The sequence below is a fragment of the Leopardus geoffroyi genome, chromosome A3 (assembly GCF_018350155.1).
Source record: "Leopardus geoffroyi isolate Oge1 chromosome A3, O.geoffroyi_Oge1_pat1.0, whole genome shotgun sequence".
Lineage (NCBI taxonomy): Eukaryota > Metazoa > Chordata > Mammalia > Carnivora > Felidae > Leopardus > Leopardus geoffroyi.
This window is the reverse complement of record NC_059336.1, coordinates 65,145,750-65,164,332: the sequence shown is the minus strand read 5'-3', so window position 1 is coordinate 65,164,332 and position 18,583 is coordinate 65,145,750. Positions and strand designations below refer to the sequence as shown.

Below are 18,583 nucleotides of genomic sequence, written 5' to 3'. Positions count from 1 at the left end.
CCTTGGTCTTCTTTTATTGTGTGACAGGATGCTGTACTTTAGCTTATGTTCAAAATGGCAGAAGCGTAAGTTTAATTCAGTTGCCAAGAGAAGAAAGACTTAAGCTTTTCTAATTAATAGCCTCAGAGACTAGTCTATGAGTTAACAAGAACTGTTTTTGACCTAGAAACATACCAGAAACTATTCGCCAGAGGATTTGGTGGCTTGGAATGAGAGACCCTGTGACCATGGTTAGCCTTAACATGCCATGTTAGGGCATCTCAGATTTCATTTCCGGATTTCACCTGAGCGTGCTGTTGACTGGTGCTTGCTAGGACAGTTTCCCCATAATACGAATGTGGGTTGTACTGCTGTAATGCCCTTAAACAATCTCTAGTCACTGGCATCTCCTTTTATTTTAAGGCAACTCTTTTTCTTAAACCAAATTCCCAACTTCATCAAGAAGAATCCAAAAGCAAAACTGCCAGAAATTGGCTCTTGATTGTTCCTTCCTTTATGCCTTTAAGTTGTAATTTATTGAGTCTCCACCATGTGCTAAGGAGCATAGTGTTAGGAAGTGGGAATACAGAGAAAAGTCTAACTGGCTAGCAAACACACAAAGAGATCCTCAACTAAACCAGTGCTCAAGGAAATGCAAACTAAAACAGTAGTAGGATTGAGCACCTATTGTGTGCCAGGATATAGAAGTGAATGAAATATAAATATAAATTTATATATTTTAAACACACAAACACACACACACACACACACAACAAACCCGTGTGTAGTAGATGATAAGTACTCTAGATAAAAATAAAAAAGGACCTGGGGATAAAAGTGATGTAGAGGATGGAGTCTGGGAACCCTGTCTTCACTCCCAGTACAGAAGGCTAGGTGCGGAATAATTGTTTCAGATTCTGTGGAGCTCCTAGGCTGAGCCACAGTAATACAGAGGACAGAGGCAAACAAAAGGGAACCTTGCCTTACTATATTAATGCTTCACCTGTGGAAGTACATGAATATGGATTCTGTGCTGGTGTTGTCAGCCTCAGGTGTAATTGGGAAAAATGTACTGTCCACAGTTTTAATGGACCGGAAGATGTTTCATATATGGCTGTATGTGTGGCCACATATGAGTATATGTATGTGAATTTGGGGAGACAAAATGTATCCTTAATGCTTATTACTGGAAATATGGACAGGGAACCTAGTTTTTACAATTTGGGGAGGAAACAACATTTTTTATTACTTTACATTATATCCTCCTTTTATCCCTACCCCCTGTCCCCACCTAACAATTTAAATAGTAGACTGTCAAAATTTCTATGCACAAGGATCTCTTTTTCTCTCTGTCTCTCTCTCTCTCACGTGCACATTCACACACACAGAAGTTTCAGATCAGATTTTCTACACACTGTGTTGCTTTTAATTTATTAAAAGGGAAATTTCTCTCTCATGGCTAAATGTTTGTACCCTACATTTTTCTTAAGTCTGCTTTTATGACTAAGCTATAAATCTTATAAACAGAGATTTACAGTGGAAATGCCGACTTCTTTGTATTATGTCAGGTCAAAATGTCTAGCTAATTGGTATGCATTTGTTCATGTGTGTGTCATAAACCAGGATTATGTTTTAGTCCAGGTCCTATATTTGACCACACATGGGGCAGATAGGTGTGGTCCAGTTCAGATGTGTTAATGTTTTTCTTTTTTTGTGGTGAATTGGGTGGTATGAGGCATTGCTTTGGAAAAGCATGTGGGCAAGGCAGGCATTTAGGATTTATGGACCTTTACTTAGCTAGTATTGCCCTTATCTTTCTTCTACCATATCGACCCGTATCCACTAGGGGACATAAGAACACCTACTAGAAGACAAAATGAAAGCCAAACTGGATTAGAATTTTAACACTGAACTAGTATGATAGCAGAGACTCATTTTTTAGCTTCATACTTCATAAAGAAGTTACACGTTATGTTTAAATTTTAATCATCATGATCACTTTTTAGGGCAGGATCTCAATGAGATAGTTCTTAATGAGAACTAACAAGCAGCTAACTAGCCAGTCTGTGCCATCTAACTGAGTGTATTTGTCATTAACTAAGTTTCTATGTGGTCTACTGAAGCTGTGCTGAGAATGATTCTGGATTTGCAAATTACTTTGTACAAAAAAGAATTACCTTTTAGGTTCAGGAGGTGAGATAACTGGGAAGAACATCTACCATCGGATTCCAAAGAACAAAAACCAGAAGTGGTCTATATGTTGTATCCCAGCCATCTGTTCCAGAGCTATGAATCCTGACACTGAGCTGTAGTTAAGGGCATCACTGTTCCCAGCTTAATGATTCAGAAACTTAGGTATTTTTATTTATTTACCATTCTTTTTTCGTTTCTTTTAAGATATAATCTACATACAAAAAAGGGCAAAGTGATACAGTGCAATAAGTTTTGACATGTGTAATCCATGCATATCAAGATGTAGAACTTTTCTCTCATCCCAGAAAATTTACAACTGTCCCTTCTCACACTCAGAACACGCATGTTTTCACCATAGATTAGTTTTGTCTGTTTTAGAATTTTACATAAATGGAATCATATAATGTATAGTCTGTTGCACCCGAGTTCTTCCAGTCAGCTTAACGTGTGTGAGATTCATCCATGTTTTTGGATGTATCGGTAGTTCTTTTTAGTGCAGAATAGTATTCCATAATATGAACATAACTACATTTTTAACCCATTCTCTTATTAATGGACACCTGGGCTATTCCTAGTTTGGGGCATTTTCTGTTTTTTCTTATTAGTCAATAAAACTGCCATAAATATTTTGTACAAGGTTTGGGAGAACATATTTAAAATTTTCCCTTAGATGAAAAAAAATTTTTTTTCTCTTAGGTAAAAACACTTAACAATTGAATTGCTACAGGTATTTTGAAGCTCTGTAATTAGGTAATAAGCATTTTGTGTTGAAGTCTTTTTTGTCTAATATTAATATATCCACTCTAGTCTTCGTAGTCTTAATATTTGCATAGTATATTTGTTTCGATCATTTTACTTCCAACCAATTTGTTTATAATTTACTGTATGTCTCTTGTTAATTGACAATCTTTGCCTTTTAATAGAAACATTTACTTCATTAACATTTAGTGTACTAATATGGTTGAATTAAAATTTATAATTTTGCTATTTGTTTTCTATATATCCCATCTGTTTTCTGTCCTTTCTTCCTTTTCTGCTTTATTTTAACAGAAAACGAAATAATTTTTAGTTTTCTGTTTTAACTCTTTTAGTAACTTTTCATCTGTACTTCTTGGCTTTTTTTTTTTTTTTTGGTGGTTACTCTAGTGATTATAATTTATATTCTTTTCATAGTCTGCTGAGAGTTAATATTATACCACCTCACTACCCTTCATTCTTTGTGTGATTATTTTCATATATATATCCCAAACTATTCTGTAATTTTTGCTTTGAATGGTCATATGTCTTTTAAATAAAATTAGAACATAATTATATATTTATCATATTTACCATCTGGTATCAATTTTCCTTAGTCTGAAGAATTCCCTTTAACATTTTTTATAGTGCTAATCTGCTGGCAGTGAGTTCTCATCTACCTTAAAGTGTCTTTATTTTTCCTTCTTTGAAAGATACAGAATTTGGTATTTTTAACTTTGAGTCTTATTTTTTAATGCAGCACTTTAAAGATGTCATTTCTTCATCTCTGGCCTCTGTTGTCTCTGATAAGAAGTTAGCCATTTCTCCTGTTGTTCCTCATATGCAATGTGTCCTTTCTTTCTGTCTGCTTCTATAATTTTCTCTCTCTTTATTTTCCTGTAGTTTGACTATCATATCCATAGATGTGGCTTTCTTAATATTTATCCTTCGTAAGATTCTTCACTGAGCTTCTCTGTTGTATACATTAAGTTTTTCAAAATATTTTGGGAATTTTGGTCATGACTTTTTCAAATTCTCTCTTCTTTTCAATTACACCTATTTAAATGTTTTGATATTGTCACACAGGCTGTGAAGGCTCTACTTTATCTCTGTTCTTCAGACAGAATGATTTCTGTTGATCTCCCTTTTTTCTGCTTATCTCCAGTCTACTGTTAAACCCGTCCAGTAAGTTTTTCATTTCAGATACTATGTTCTCAGGTCTAGAATTTCCATTTTGTTATTTATAGTTTCCATTTATATAGTTTCCATTTATCTTCTGCTATTTCATATCTATTCATTTATGACCATATTTCCTTTGCATGAGTGAAAGTTCCTGTCTACTGTTTTCAATATCTGGGTTTATCCGAGGTTGGTTTCTATTTATTGATGGTTCTCCATGCCCATTCTGTTATGGGGCATATTTGCCTGCTTTTTTGTCTAGTTATTTTTTTATTGTATGGTGGACATTGTGATGATGTTGAGATTACAAATTCTGTTGTCTTCTTTTAAATAGTATTGAATTTTATTCCAGCAATCAGTTAATTTTCTGTCACATCAGATTGAATCTTATGAGGAGTGTTGTGGGTTTTTTGTAATAAACTTCAAACTTTTTAAAAACTTTATTTCTAGAACAGTTTTTAGATTCATAGCAAAATTGAATGGAAAGACAGTTTTCATATCCTCTTTGTCCCCACATATGCACTATCTTCCTGTCAACTTCCTGCACCAGAATGGTACATTTATTACAATTGACACATTAATATCACCCAAAGTCCACAGTTTATATGAAGATTCTCTTTTGGTATAATACATTCTGTGGGTCTTGACAACTGTTTAGTGATATGTATCCACCATTATAGTATACAAAGCAGTTTTACTGCCCTAAAAATCCTCTGTGCTGTGCTGATTTCTCCCTCTTTTCCTGATAATCACTGGTCTTTGTATTATCTCCATAGTTTTTCATTTTCCATAATTCGATAGAGGTAGAACCATATAATGTGTAGCCTTTTTAGATTGGCTTCTTTCGCATAGTAATATGCATTTAAGGTTCCTCCGAATCTTACCAGGGCTTGATGGCACATTTCTCCTTAGCAGTGATTAATATTCCATTGGCTGGATGTGCCAGTTTATCCATTTACCTCCTGCAGAACATCTTGGTTGCTTTCATATCGTGACAGATAGTCCCCTATTTGTAGTGGTTTCACTTAGGATTTTTCAACTTTAAGATGGTGTGAAAGCAATACACATTCCGTAGAAACCATACTTGGAATTTTGAGTTTTCATCTCTTCCTGAGCTAGCAACATGGGGTATGATGCTCTCGTGATACTGGGCAGCTGTAGCAAGCACAGCTCCCAGTTAGCCACATGAGCCTGAGGGTAAACAACGAGGCTTACAACCATTCTGTACCCATACAGACATTCCGTTTTTCACTTTCAGGACAGTATTTAATGAATTACAGGAGATATTTAACACTTTATTATAAAACAGTCTTTGTGTTAGATGATTTTGCCCAGCTGTAGGCTAATGTAAGTGTTCTGAACATGTTTAAGGTAGGCTGGGCTAAGCTATCATGTTCAGTAGGTTAGGTGGATTCAACGCACTTTTGACCTACTGATATTTTCAACTTCCGGTGGGCATATCGGGATGTAACCCCATCGTAATTCAAGTAAGGTCTGTATGAATAAATCTGCTGTTTTCTGGAGGGGATTGTAGAGAATTGGTATAATTTCTCCCTCATATGTTTCGTAGAATACACCAGTGAATTTACCTGGACAAGGATTACTTAATAAACTTTGTTAGGATGGGTGTAGAGTCACCCCCTACTCTAGAACTACAATAGCTCCACTTTTTTTTTTATATGAAATTTATTGTCAAATTGGTTTCCATACAACACCGAGTGCTCATCCCAAAGGATACAGGAGTGCTGGTGCGTAGGGGCACTTGTACCCCAATGTTTATAGCAGCACTTTCAACAAGAGCCAAATTATGGAAAGAGCCTAAATGTCCATCAACTGATTAATGGATACAGTAGCCCCACTTCTAAGGCCTGTCCATTCTAGAGTGTTATTGGAGTATCTGGGTGTTCATTGAGGTTTCTCCACTGTGGCTGATAGGGACATTCTGTGTCTCCCAGCTCTGTGCATTTTCAGGAGTCTCTGTATAGTCCAAAACTCCCAGGCAGCTGTTTTCTAACTTGTCTTATGGAGTCTTGTCCTGGTGCCCTGGGTATATGCAGCTTAGTATTTGGCTAAATATTTTCAGAGTGTCATACAAATTTCTGGAGTTCTACTCTTTAAAGCTCCATTCTCTCTGGTATCCCAGTCTTAAAAGTCCAGTTACTTCAGCTGGCCAGAACTCTAATCTTTGCTTCCCCAGCTCAGTGAGATGGCTGTGCTCTGCTAGCCACTTCCCCGTGCCACAGTCTCCAAAGTCAGACAGATCATGGGCAGCTATGGGACTCATCTCATGTAGCTCTCCTCTCTCTAGACTCATAGACCTGCATTGCTTATTGTCTAACATCTAAAATTAGATATATTATGCCTGGCTTTCTAGTTGTTTATGGTGGGAAAAATACTCTGGTACAAATTACTAGATTGTAAATAAAGGAGAAGTCTTAACTGAGAATAAACTGAAGGTTGATGGGGGGTGGGAGGGAGGGGAAAGTGGGTGATGGGCACTGAGGAGGGCACCTGTTGGGATGAGCACTGGGTGTTGTATGGAAACCAATTTGACAATAAATTTCATAAAGAAAAAAAAAAGTAGAAGTCTTGCTTTTTTTTTCAAAATATCTTTAACCAGATATTAATGTGCACACATGTAGGCAGAGACTCCATAGGCCTAACATAGAAAAGCTGCCGAGGCTTTAGTTGCTGAGTGGAGATTCCAGAGGTTATACATTGCCCTGGAAACACAGGGGTTCTAGCCATCCATAGTGGGAAGACGTCACTGGAAGAACTGTAGGCACTCCTTTGAGAACCCCCAGAAGATCCATGCCTTAAGAGTGGGGCTACTCTAGCCCTAGAGTCTGGGTAGAAGGTTGGGTTCTAAAAATTAGTTTCCATTTGTCTTGTGCAGGACAAGGAAGACAGTTGCCTCAGGGATCTTTCTGTCAAGTTGGCTTGAATAAATTGGTTTATGTTAAATAGCATAAATTAATGCAAACTAAACTGGGTGCCTAAATACTGAGTTAGCAATAAAGGATTCTTCAGCATACCTTCCATGTGATTTTTTAAGGGAGGAGGATTTACAAAGATAATCTCTTCCTGTGTTGTTTTTCCCCCTCTTATGACCACTGGCCATACTTCATGTTTCCATACTTCATGGAAAAAAGTCCCTCCAGTACGGAAAGACTGATGCCCTTTGCCGTCTTAATTCCCAGGGTCCCATAAGCATAATGAATTGTTCACTGTATAATTTGTTCATTTAAAAATAAAAATATTCTGTTAGTGTTCAAACTATTTTTTCTTAAAAGAATGCTTTTATGAAGAAATATTTTAAAGGCTTTTATCAAGAGCATTTGTCTCATTACATATAAATATCTCTGATCTAGTAGAGCTAGAACACGTAGGTTTTTAGAAGGTTAAATACAGTATTTCTATGGTGCTGAACATTGTCTTAGTCTTTAAAGGGAATATACTGTATACTGGCTTTGAAGAAGTAGAGAAGGAGCTACTCTTAAGCACATACTCTGTTTTCTGAAATGTCTCCATTCTTCTATCAGTTCTGCCTTTCATGGGTCATCAGTACCCACTCCCCTAGATGACTTCTTAAAACTGTCACATGTCAAAGAAAAGTCAATGCAAGATGAGGAAGTCACCTTGCTTTATGTGATTGGCTAGACTTTCCCTGTAAAACTTTTTTGCAGCTTTAATTCCTAATTGCATTTTGTATTTTGATGATAGTAAGAGGTAGGAAGAACCATGAGTGAGTGATTAATTTATAAAGAAATTACTCAAGAATATTATAGGGAAAACAACTTGGGAATAAATTTAAACTTTAATATGGAATATGCGAAGTGCAGTTTCACTGCTGTAAAAGTTATAGTCCACAGACAAGGTTTCATCTGGAAGGACTTTTTAAAAATAGTTGTGAGATAATTTTAGTGCTTCAGGACCAAAAAAAAAAAAAAAGGAGAGCAGTTTGGACCAGCAATTCTTCAGAAGTTTGTGGTAGAGTAATAATAAAAACGTGGATTCTGACCTCAAAAAAGCTGACTGGCATGAATGAGTGCTTATATTCCTAAAATCTCATAAATTTTAGGTAAAAATGTAATGGCCCAAACAATATTTCTTAGAATTTGAAACAGACTGTTTCTACAATTCAAGTAACTTATCCAACAATTCAGTTAGATAACTTGTTAAAAAATGGAGTAATTCATTTTTCTGGCATCAAGGCCTTGACCATTAGCATAGCCAGTCCTGGGGTCCTCCTGCTCTTCTAATCATGACTGCCAGTAGGGGTGTGTGTCTCATCTCAGCTTTTCACAGATGTCAACCGGGCTTCTTAAAGGCATGGGCTTCATATGTTTTTTCCTGTACTCACAACACCCAGCGCAGCCAGCCCAGTGCCTGGTGCATAACAGTTGCTTAGAAAACGTTTTTAGAATGACAGAATCAATGCCTCTGCTTTACTGCCACAGATATTATTATGGGACAATATGGAACTTCATTCATTATTTCCTCCCCTAAAGGTAGGTGATTTGTACTTTTAGAAAACAGTGTTAATTTTTTAATACTTTTCCTAAGCAAAAAGTTGGGGAAGAATGTAGGCCAAACCCAGGAGTATAGGTCACAGCAATCCTTGCAGAAAATTTCTAACGTAAGTCTCCCTGCTAGAGGAATTAAAAAATATTTGAACTCCATAAGTTATCTTACAGGGTGTTTTGGTAAATAGTTGTTCTAATTTACACGTTTTAATGACTTCATAATAGTTCACATTGGTGACTATAATTTATTTGTATCAGTCCCATCTGAGTGTATTTTTAGATTGTGCGCACACACACGTCCTATCTTTGCACATATCTTTCTATTTCCTTAGAATAAATTCTTAACATGTGAAGATGCCACATTATATTACATGCACATTTTGTACAGTTGTTGTAAGGATTAAATTAGATAATATTGTAAAGCCTTATAACAATGCCTGACAGTAAAATCTCAAGGGTTTTTGGTAGTAAGGTTATTGGTTGCTGTTTTTGTTGTCTCAAACCTTCCCACTAGACCTTGAGCCCCTTGATACAATAACATCAGTTAGAAAAACATCAGAGATCCCAATTCCACATGACTTGAACAATAAGTAAATTTATTATTCTTTATTAAATAGTAGAGAAATTTCATTACAATAAGGTCAGAGTAGTGGTGAGTTCAGAACTGGTTAATATAAACTCTCAAGGGTATCATAAAGAACTACATTCTGGCCATGTGTGCCACCTGCCATCCTCACGGAGTCAGCTTTGTCCTCAGGCTTGTCCCAATCACATGATACAGTGCTTACCCTGGCTCCAGTAGTCCTATTTGAATGAAAAGAAGAAAAGATCCAGCTCTTCATAAGGCTCTATATACAAGGGTCTTTATTTAAGTTAGTCTTTAACCTCTCAGTAAAGAAGGCTTATTCTAAAGCCCTCAGCAGATTTACCCTTGTATTTCATTTGCCATCATGGAATAAATGGAATGGGACCACCATGACTGGCTTAGACCATTATTTTTCATACCTTTTGATCGTGATACACAGTAGGAAGTACATTTTATACCATAACCAAGATACCTATCACACATGTATGTGTATATGTATATGTCTTACACAATTAAACATAATTCAAAATAAAAGCTTCTCAAAGTAATACCCTTATACCTATGATAAAGTTAAATACCATTTTTCTTTATAATTAAATACAAGGTTTTTTAACCCTCAAATACAAAAAAATTAGGAAGACTTAATTCAGTATATAGGTATAATGTTCATGAATTTGTTCCAGTCTGGAATAAATGAGGACAATGAGCATATATGGTACACTATTAAGCCTACTATTTTAAATCTTGATTGAATCAAAATTGAAAATATGGAGCACTTGGGTGGCTCAGTTGGTTGAGCGTCTGACTCTTGATTTCTGCTCAGGTCTTGATATCACAGTTCATGGGATTGAGCCCCGCATCGGGCTTTGCGCTGTGGGATTCTCTTTCTCTGCCCCTCCCCTGCTTGCACTCTCTGTCTCTGACTCTCTCTCTTTCTCTCTTTCTCTCTCTCTCTCTCAAAATAAATAAATAAATATTTTAAAAAGACATAATTTTAAAAAATTGAAGATACTTTTTCACATAACTAGGTCACTGAGTGGTAAAATAATCTTAGTGATAATTCATGCAGATAAGACTCCTGAGTGAGTTCTACACTCAAGGAGACAGGCTGCAAAGTACCTGCATACCAGGAGTTGGATCAGTAAGAACCATCTTGGAAGCTGCCTAGCACAGAATATAGAAACATAAGACAACTAAGTGTAGTGTGTGATGCTGGATTGAATTCTGGATGGGGAGGAAAAATACTGTAAGTACAATTGGGGTAGTTGATGAAATTTGAGTATGGGTTCTACATTAGATAATAGTACATCGGTGATAACTTTTCTGATTTTGATTATTCCATGGTGGTATGTAAGACAATGTCTTTGTTGTTTGCAAATATACACTGAGGTACTTATTTGAGGGAAAGCTAAGGAAATTCCTTGCATGTTTTCCTCTGATTTTGAGATCACTTCAAAATTTTTAAAGTTTAAAAATGCCAAGAGAAAGTATTTTTCACCTGAAAAAAAATATGTATGTGGTTCTTGAGTCCACATATACTGAATGCATCCTATGTATATCATGTGTTTAATCCTTCTAATATACTGTTGGGTTTTGTTTGCTAGTATTTTGAGGATGTTTGCATCTATCTTCACAAGGAATATTGGTCTATAGTTTTCTTTACTGATGTTATCTTTGTTTGGCTTTGACTTCAGAGTAATGCTGGCCTCATAGAATGAGTTAGGAAGGGTTCTCCTCTCTTCTGTTTTCTGTAAGAGTTTGAAAAGGGTTAGTGTTAATTCCTTTTTAATGTTTGGTAGAATTCATCAAGCTGTCTGGTCCTGGGCTTTTCTTTGTTGGGAGATTTTTGATTACTGATTGAATCTCTTGCTTTAAGTCTGTTCACATTTTCTTATTTCTTCTTGAGCCCATTTTTGGCAATTTCTGTGTTTCTAGGAACTTGTCCATTTTTTTATTCCTTTGCAGTTTATCTAGTTTAATTTGTTTTTAAATTTTTTATATACATTTATTTATTTTTGAGAGACAGAGACAGAGCACAAGTGGGGGAAGGGACAGAGAAGAAGACACAGAATCAGAAGCAGTTTCCAGGCTCTGAGCTGTCAGCACAGAGCCTGACGTGGGGCTCGAACTCACAAGCCGTGAGATCATGACCTGAGCTGAAGTCGGACATTCAACCAACTGAGCCACCAGGCGCCTCTTATCTAGTTTAATTTGTATTGAACAAGAATGCATTTTTATATTGTGTATATATATGTGATTCGGTTTTATGTGAATTTATACTTAAACCATACAAAATAAATCTGCCATAAAACTGCCTTCCCTTGCCTTGCATACCTGACCTAAAAGGCATTTATCATGTTGGTGTTTTGAGCATTCCATTTGCTTCACATCCTTACCAATACTTGGTATTTTCCATCTTTTGCATCTTAGCCATTTTGGTAGGGATGTTCCCAGTGTTTTTGTTTGGTTTTTAATTTTGCAGGTTTTATACTGTCATCTACAAACACATTGTTACCAACAATGCCATCTGGGGTCGATCATTTTTATTGTTTTGTGTATTTGTAAAATCATTTTTAAGTTTATTTTAAAGTCTTACAGGTGTTTTGTTTTTTTTTTTTTTTTTTTCTATTTAAAATGTGCCTCAAGTCCAGTTGAATGGAGGAGTCAGCATATTCTCTCATTTTTGTCACTATTAACACTTCCAAATCTGGTAGTTGAGCTTGCTTCATTGCTTTTCTTTTTCCTCAGAGTTTATGGTGCTTAAGGTCAACTTGAGCTAACTTAGTTAAAATATTACAATTGCTGATAATTCAAAAAGTGTTATACTCAGTAACATCCTTTCTGAAAAATACAATGAAAGTTTGTAACTAAACTTGGTTGAAAGAATCAGAACTTTGCCAATAGATGATAATCTTCTCATACTTTCTTTGATACTCTGCTTCATAAACTTGTAAAGTTACTCTTTAACCTTTCCGTCAATCTGTGACAATCATTTATTAAAAGATCTAATGAGACAACCAGGAACATTGAAATTGAAATTGTCCATGTTCCTGGCCAATTTATGTATCCCTCTCACGTGGTACCCTCACCTGGCTGCATTATTGATTGTACTGTTTATTCCATATTGAATATGTGCAACATGCTCTGTGTGGGTTAATTCTGTCTTGACTTTTCTGTGCTGCTGGCCAGCCACCAAATTAACTTTATGACCCTCTAATTGATCACAACCCTCAGCTTGAAAACCATTGATTTTACTGTTATTATCATCTGCTGCAGTGAGGCCAGTCTCCCCAAATCATATGGTCTTCCAGGGATGGGGTGGATGCATGGAACACAGTCACATTTCTGTTTGGAAGGAGGAAAAGAGGGTTGGAGACTAGAGGTTAGGCAACCAAGACCGTCCAGCTACAGGGACTACTTACCAAGCATCTGGTGTGGTTTGACATATGTGGGGTTGTTTGCCTTTATTCTAATGGCTCGCAACTATGACTTTTAGTTTTTCCTATTTGCTTATAGTTTTGTCTCTTTCCTCAGGTACTTTTCTTGTCCCTGTCATGGTGCTTGCTGCTACGTTGTCTGCCATCTTCTACCTTCTCATTTGTAAACTGTCCCTTTTCATTTTGCTGTTTCTCATCTACTTAGGCCAAGAAGACTCTCCAGCTTCTTAAAAGTTGTGCCTCAAAAGTAATCAGGTTCTTAGCAGGGTCTTAGGTTTTTCTTTATGATCCTTTTCATGATTATGTTTGCTTATTAGGATTTTTAAAATTATGTCTGTAGTTTTTAGCTGTGGCCTAGATAACTAGGTTATCTCTGAAATATGAGAATACTCCTGCACCCTTCAGTCTTCCAGAACAAAAACTTCTATTACTAAAAGATAATAGTGTAATTACAATCCCTAAGGACTCTATTTACTCTATGGTCTTCGTAAGAGTTTAAGGTTATCAAACTTAACCTTGTTTTCTTGAGACAAATGGGGAAGGATGCTGACCTATAGTTTCACATCTGGGAACAACAACTAGAGTACCTTTAAGTTTAGAATTAAGAATAATATTAAGTGTATTAGGAGGTACTCATTGTGGTAATCTGGCTTCAGTTAGCCAACAAATATTTACCTTCAAATACTGTGTTTCATAAATACTAAGATGCACATTTTCTTACATTTTAACATCTCTGAAATCAGGATGCTTAACAATTAATGGTGTCCTAAAAAAATTAAAAAAAAAAAAATTAATGGTGTCCTATGGTTGCTGTTGGCCCCGGGATATACCGTGGTGTAGTTTCTGTGCGAACTTGATTATTAATCTTGGAGCCATGACTGAACTGCAGGCCCTTCGCTGTTTTAGTCAGCAAGCTATTGAACAATAAAACACTTAAGGATCTTTAAGGAAAGAATAGGAGTTTTGTTGCTGTCCAAAATCTCTTCTGTTGATACTTTCTGTTCAGATTAAGGTAGAACTACTACCACAGCTTACAGAATGAGCATCAGAAGCTTTAAAGAAACTCTCAGAGACTATGGAGTATAACTGTTTCAGGAAATGCTCCATGACCTGGGATCTTAATAGTTCAAGGGCAATACTGAATGGTGAAATTTAGACATCTAAGGCTCCGAGTAAAAAAGTGGTTCAGAAGAGTTGAATGCTGAATGTGAAGAAATTTTAGAAATACCTTAACCAGTTTAGATTGCTTATATTTTCCTTTTTATCTGTGCATAATAGATGATTTAAGAACTTCCTAATAAGTCTAAAAGAATTCTTTCAGTATTTAAAAAAGTAAAATTTTCAAGTAATAAGAAAGCATCGTGTCATGATTTAACAGGCAGTGTAGTTTCTTTCTTAGTGGTACGTCAACTAACAGTGCCTTTGATAAGCAATAATATCTTCACTGTGATGAAACAGAGTTTGATTTACTGTCACACTTCTTGTGTATTAGTGTACTGCTTCCTACGATAATTTACGCTTTCTTCTCCTAAGAGGAACTAAGGAACAATGCACATGTGAGTGAAGGTAACACCACCAGGCAGCGTGTGAATGATGGAGACCAGTAGGTCTCAAAGTGTGTTCCTGGAAGCAGCAGCGGCAGCACCACCTGGGGGCTTATTCGCATGCAGATTCTCAGGCCCCACCCCAGACCCACTGAGTCAGCCTGTGTTTTAACAAGCCCTATGGGTGATTTTGATACCATGCTAAAGTTTGAGAACTACTGTTCAGGCAGAATTCTGGGAAAGGGAAACTTACTGGTGCTGTTCTATTGAGGTTAGGTATATGAGTGATTTAGAGGGTAAGAAAACGTAGATTCCTGAAGTTCAGCTCAGTTACATGCTCACAGTGTGTTTAAGAAAAGTGAAAAAAATGTACTACGTTGTGTCTCAGCCAGCTGCCGGTGACACAGGTATATAACGGAGTAGTCCAAAACCTGCCTGTCTTGCTTTCACTTTTGGTTGACTTTTGATCTTTGTCTTTTTAGCATGACGTATCTCAGACTTTGCTCAAGGCAACACTGGACAGTGTTGTAGAAGAATGTGTCAGCTTTGTGGGAGTGGATATTAACATCTGTTCTGAAGTTTTGTTGAGGTGAGACGAGAGGTCTGTGGCTGAAGATCACAGAATCTTCAGTTTAACTGGCTGTTCAGTTCAAACTGAGCTAACGTAAGGAGACACATGTATGAAGTTGTCAAGTATAAAAAACCTCTGAGTTCCTACCTTGCTCTAGGTAATCAGTTTGAGGGGAAGACATCGTTCAAAAAAAGACTTCTAACAATTCACATTATCCTTTTTGATACTGCAAATCTAAAGTGAAGAGCATATGGTAACCATTGAGTGCATTAGTGTTGCTAATAGAACTTAAATAAGGTTAACATGGAAAAGAGCTGTTTCCCACCACATGAGAGTAGATATTTTTCACTAGTTCAGTCTTTTGCATACATCTGTCAAAGCTGGCAGTAACCAGAAGATAAATTCTGAGGGTTCAAAGTATGGTTACCATATTTTTACCTGGAATCTGCAAGTCACATATCAAAATCTTTATCGTACTATAATCATGTCTTATATACCCTTTTTAGTGTGGTTATAGAAGAGCTGCTTTTTTCCGTTCATAGTTTGGCATTTATTACACAAGTCTGCTGATGCAGCATGAAATTCTGGACCTCTGTAAAAGATCTGGACTTCTTTGCTTTGAGATTAGTATAGCAGAAAATATCCCTTACATTTTAAGGTGTTGACTTTCTACCACAGCTACAAACATTCCATACTTTCATGTATAAAATTCAATAATAGAATTAAGAATCTCTTAAATAGTAATTTTTAAAGTTAGCACCAAGCAAACTACCTAATGATAGAGTTTTTATATTTTTGAGCTAACCAGGACAGTCATGACTTTCTATAGTTTAAGGCTTTATGTTAATGAGAATAGGCTGATTAAAAAAAAAAATAGGGTACTACAACACAGCTGAAGCTATTGTAACTTTTGCTTCTAACTCACTTTGTAAACTAAACAGGAATAGGCAGAATTATTACTTGATTCAGAAACACGAGGAACATGAATAGTATAGAATTACTGTGGGGAACAATTCTTTTCTTATCCCAGTGTCCATCAGTTTACCAGCATCTTTATGACAGCTGCTGGTTTTGTCATTAGTTTGTATTGTGTTGTCCTTGCCTCCTCTTGGACAACTCTTTCCCCTTTGTCTTTTTTATTTAACTCCCCTTTGGATTTACTTAACTTAGAGCCATATGACAGTATGTAATTGCAATGGTTTTTATGATGCATATCGTTGACTTTCCAGATGAGATCTTTTCTTTGATTATTCTTAGAACTATTGTATCTACCACATTATTCATTTTGTTTATTTTTTTAGGCATATTGCAGGACTCAATGCCAACCGAGCCAAAAATATTATTGAATGGCGAGAGAAAAATGGACCCTTTGTCAACCGAGAACAGCTAAAAAAAGTGAAAGGGCTGGGTCCAAAATCTTTCCAACAGTGTGCTGGCTTCATCAGAATCAACCAGGATTATATTAGAACATTTTGCAGGTGATTATTAAAGTGTGCGCTTTGGGTTCTGTTACCAACCTTCTCTGTTACTGTTGCCCATCCTGCTCACTGGCCTAAATCCTAGGTGTCCATTTGTTCAGTCCTTCAGTATATATGGACTCTAATCTTTGCTTGGCACTGGGAATCCAGCAGTGAACAAATCAACAAATTCCATGTTCTCGTGAAGTTAAATTTTAACACATGAGGCAAACAATAAATAAACTAGTAAAATAAATAGTTTCAGATGTAGTAAATATTATACACATTAAAACAGAGTGATATGACACTGTCTTGGGGAGTGGTACAACTGCTTTCAATGAGTTATTCATTGAAAAGTTATTTGAGCTGAATTTTGAATGAAATGAAGGAGCTAACCACACAGGGATTAGAAGGAAAGCATTATAGGAAGAGCATGCGGGTTGTGTGCAAGGTCCTAAGGCACGACCAAATTTGGTGTATTCAGGAAATGAAACTAAGGCCAATGTGATTGGAGCATCACAAGTGGGAAGGACCGGTACAAGAAGAGGTGACAAAGAGGACTTCACAACAGCCACTTCATATTGACAGCTGTTTCCCTAAGTATACTTGGGCCTCCCCACACCCTCCTCCCTGAAAAGTGACCAAAGCATAATTGTCAGTTGGGTAGATTGAGAGCTAAATTCTTTCTCTTAATTTCTAATCCTGATAGCACAAAAGCAAAGAATTTGGGTAAACTTCGCATTTTGTAATCATGAAAGAATAGTTTTTCTGTACTTGCTACTTTGGGACTACCTGTCTATATTCGTTTCTATTATGTTTTTCTTTTGACAAAATTATAATAAAGGGGCGCCTGGGAGGCTCAGTCAGTTAAGTGGCCGACTTCAGCTCAGGTCATGATCTCGCAGTTTGTGAGTTTGAGCCTCACCTTGGGCTCTGTGCTCAGAGCCTGGAACCTGCTTCGGATTCTGTGCCTTCCTCTCTCTGTGCCCCGTCTCTCTCTCTCAAAAATAAGTAAACATTAAAAAAATTTTTTTAATAAAAAATTATAATAAAAGTAATATGGAAAAATAATCTTTAGTCTGGCAAAGACTAATAAGGGAAAACCAGACCCACTGGACAGTAATAATAATAATAATAATGGAAAACCAGCCCCACTGATAATAATAATATTAATAATATAAAGTTATAGTTACATAACTGGTTTTGATGTAGAAATAGATGAGAATAGAGTCTGCAATTCACCAAAATATAGACAGAATCTAGTTTATGATAAAGGTGGAGTTTCAAACACTGGTATTATGACAGCTGGCAGGAATTTGATATGTGTAGGGGAAACTGTAGTTGCACCTCATACCTTATACCCAAATAAATCCCAGATGGATCACAGACTTAAAAAGAAGAAGTGAAACTGCAAAAGTACCAGGAGACAACATGGGTAAATTTTGCAGAGGACTGGAGTGGCAGAAGGCCTTTTCTAAGTAGACCACAAAACCCAGAAGCCAGAAATGAAAAACAACTGAGGATAAAATAATCCCATGTTTCTTAGTTTATATGTTTTTTGAACACTTAGTTAGAACAGTATAAAAAATAAATGAAAAGGAAAGAGTACCTCAGCTTCTGACTTCAAATAGTTTCTTATATATTGCTTCCTGAAAGTAAATTTATACTTATATCAACTCATATGTTTATTATTTAAAAATTCAGAGGCATCTGGGTGGCTCATTGGGTTGAGCATCCAACTCTTGATTTTAGCTCAGGTCATGATCCCAGGGTTGTGGGTGCTGCTCTGAGCGTGGAGCCTACTTAAGATTCTCTCTTGCTCTCTCGCTTTCACTCTCCCTCTCCCTCTCTCGCTCTCTCCCTCCCTGTGCCCCTCTCCCCTGTTTGCATGCTCTTTAGGAAAAAAAAAAAAGGATTGTGCTACACAACTATTTGCAACTTGCTTTATTTGTTTCAGTAATACATCTTGGTTTTCTTTCCACATATTACATATAGATATAGATCATTATTTATGGTGTCTGCATAGTATTTAGTTTGTGGGGGAAACCATAGCTTAATCTAATCAGTATCCTATTGATGAACATTTGAGTTATTTTTAAAGCCTTATATTTTTTCAACTGATAATGAAGTACTTGAAGTTTCATGACTGTTACATCTTCTTGATAACTCATACCTTTGTTCAAAATGGACTGTTGCTATCTCATTGAGTGTTTTGTGCGTTGAAATCTATTTTGTTTGCTAGCTATGTTGCTACACTTGCCTTTTCAGTATGCTTGGTATTTTTTTATTTTCAAACTTTCTATGACATTTAATTTTTGTTACAACTCTTGTAGATCAATAGATTTCATGGGTTTATTCAATTTTATATTAATACAT

General features: G+C 36.3%; 1 protein-coding gene across 9 annotated transcripts in view; it reads left to right on the top strand.

Annotated features, from left to right (window-relative positions):
* The window catches only part of SRBD1 (S1 RNA binding domain 1), a 228,274-nt gene that overhangs the window by 160,707 nt on the left and 48,984 nt on the right, over positions 1-18,583 (top strand). For all 9 annotated transcript variants that reach the window (XR_006703435.1, XM_045445920.1, XM_045445922.1 and 6 more), the window contains 2 exons: positions 14,662-14,768; positions 16,052-16,228. Coding sequence is in view for 8 of the 9 variants with exons in the window: in XM_045445920.1 (XP_045301876.1) it covers positions 14,662-14,768; positions 16,052-16,228 (284 nt within the window). In the remaining variant the exon portion in view is untranslated. The remainder of the gene's footprint in view (positions 1-14,661; positions 14,769-16,051; positions 16,229-18,583) is intronic.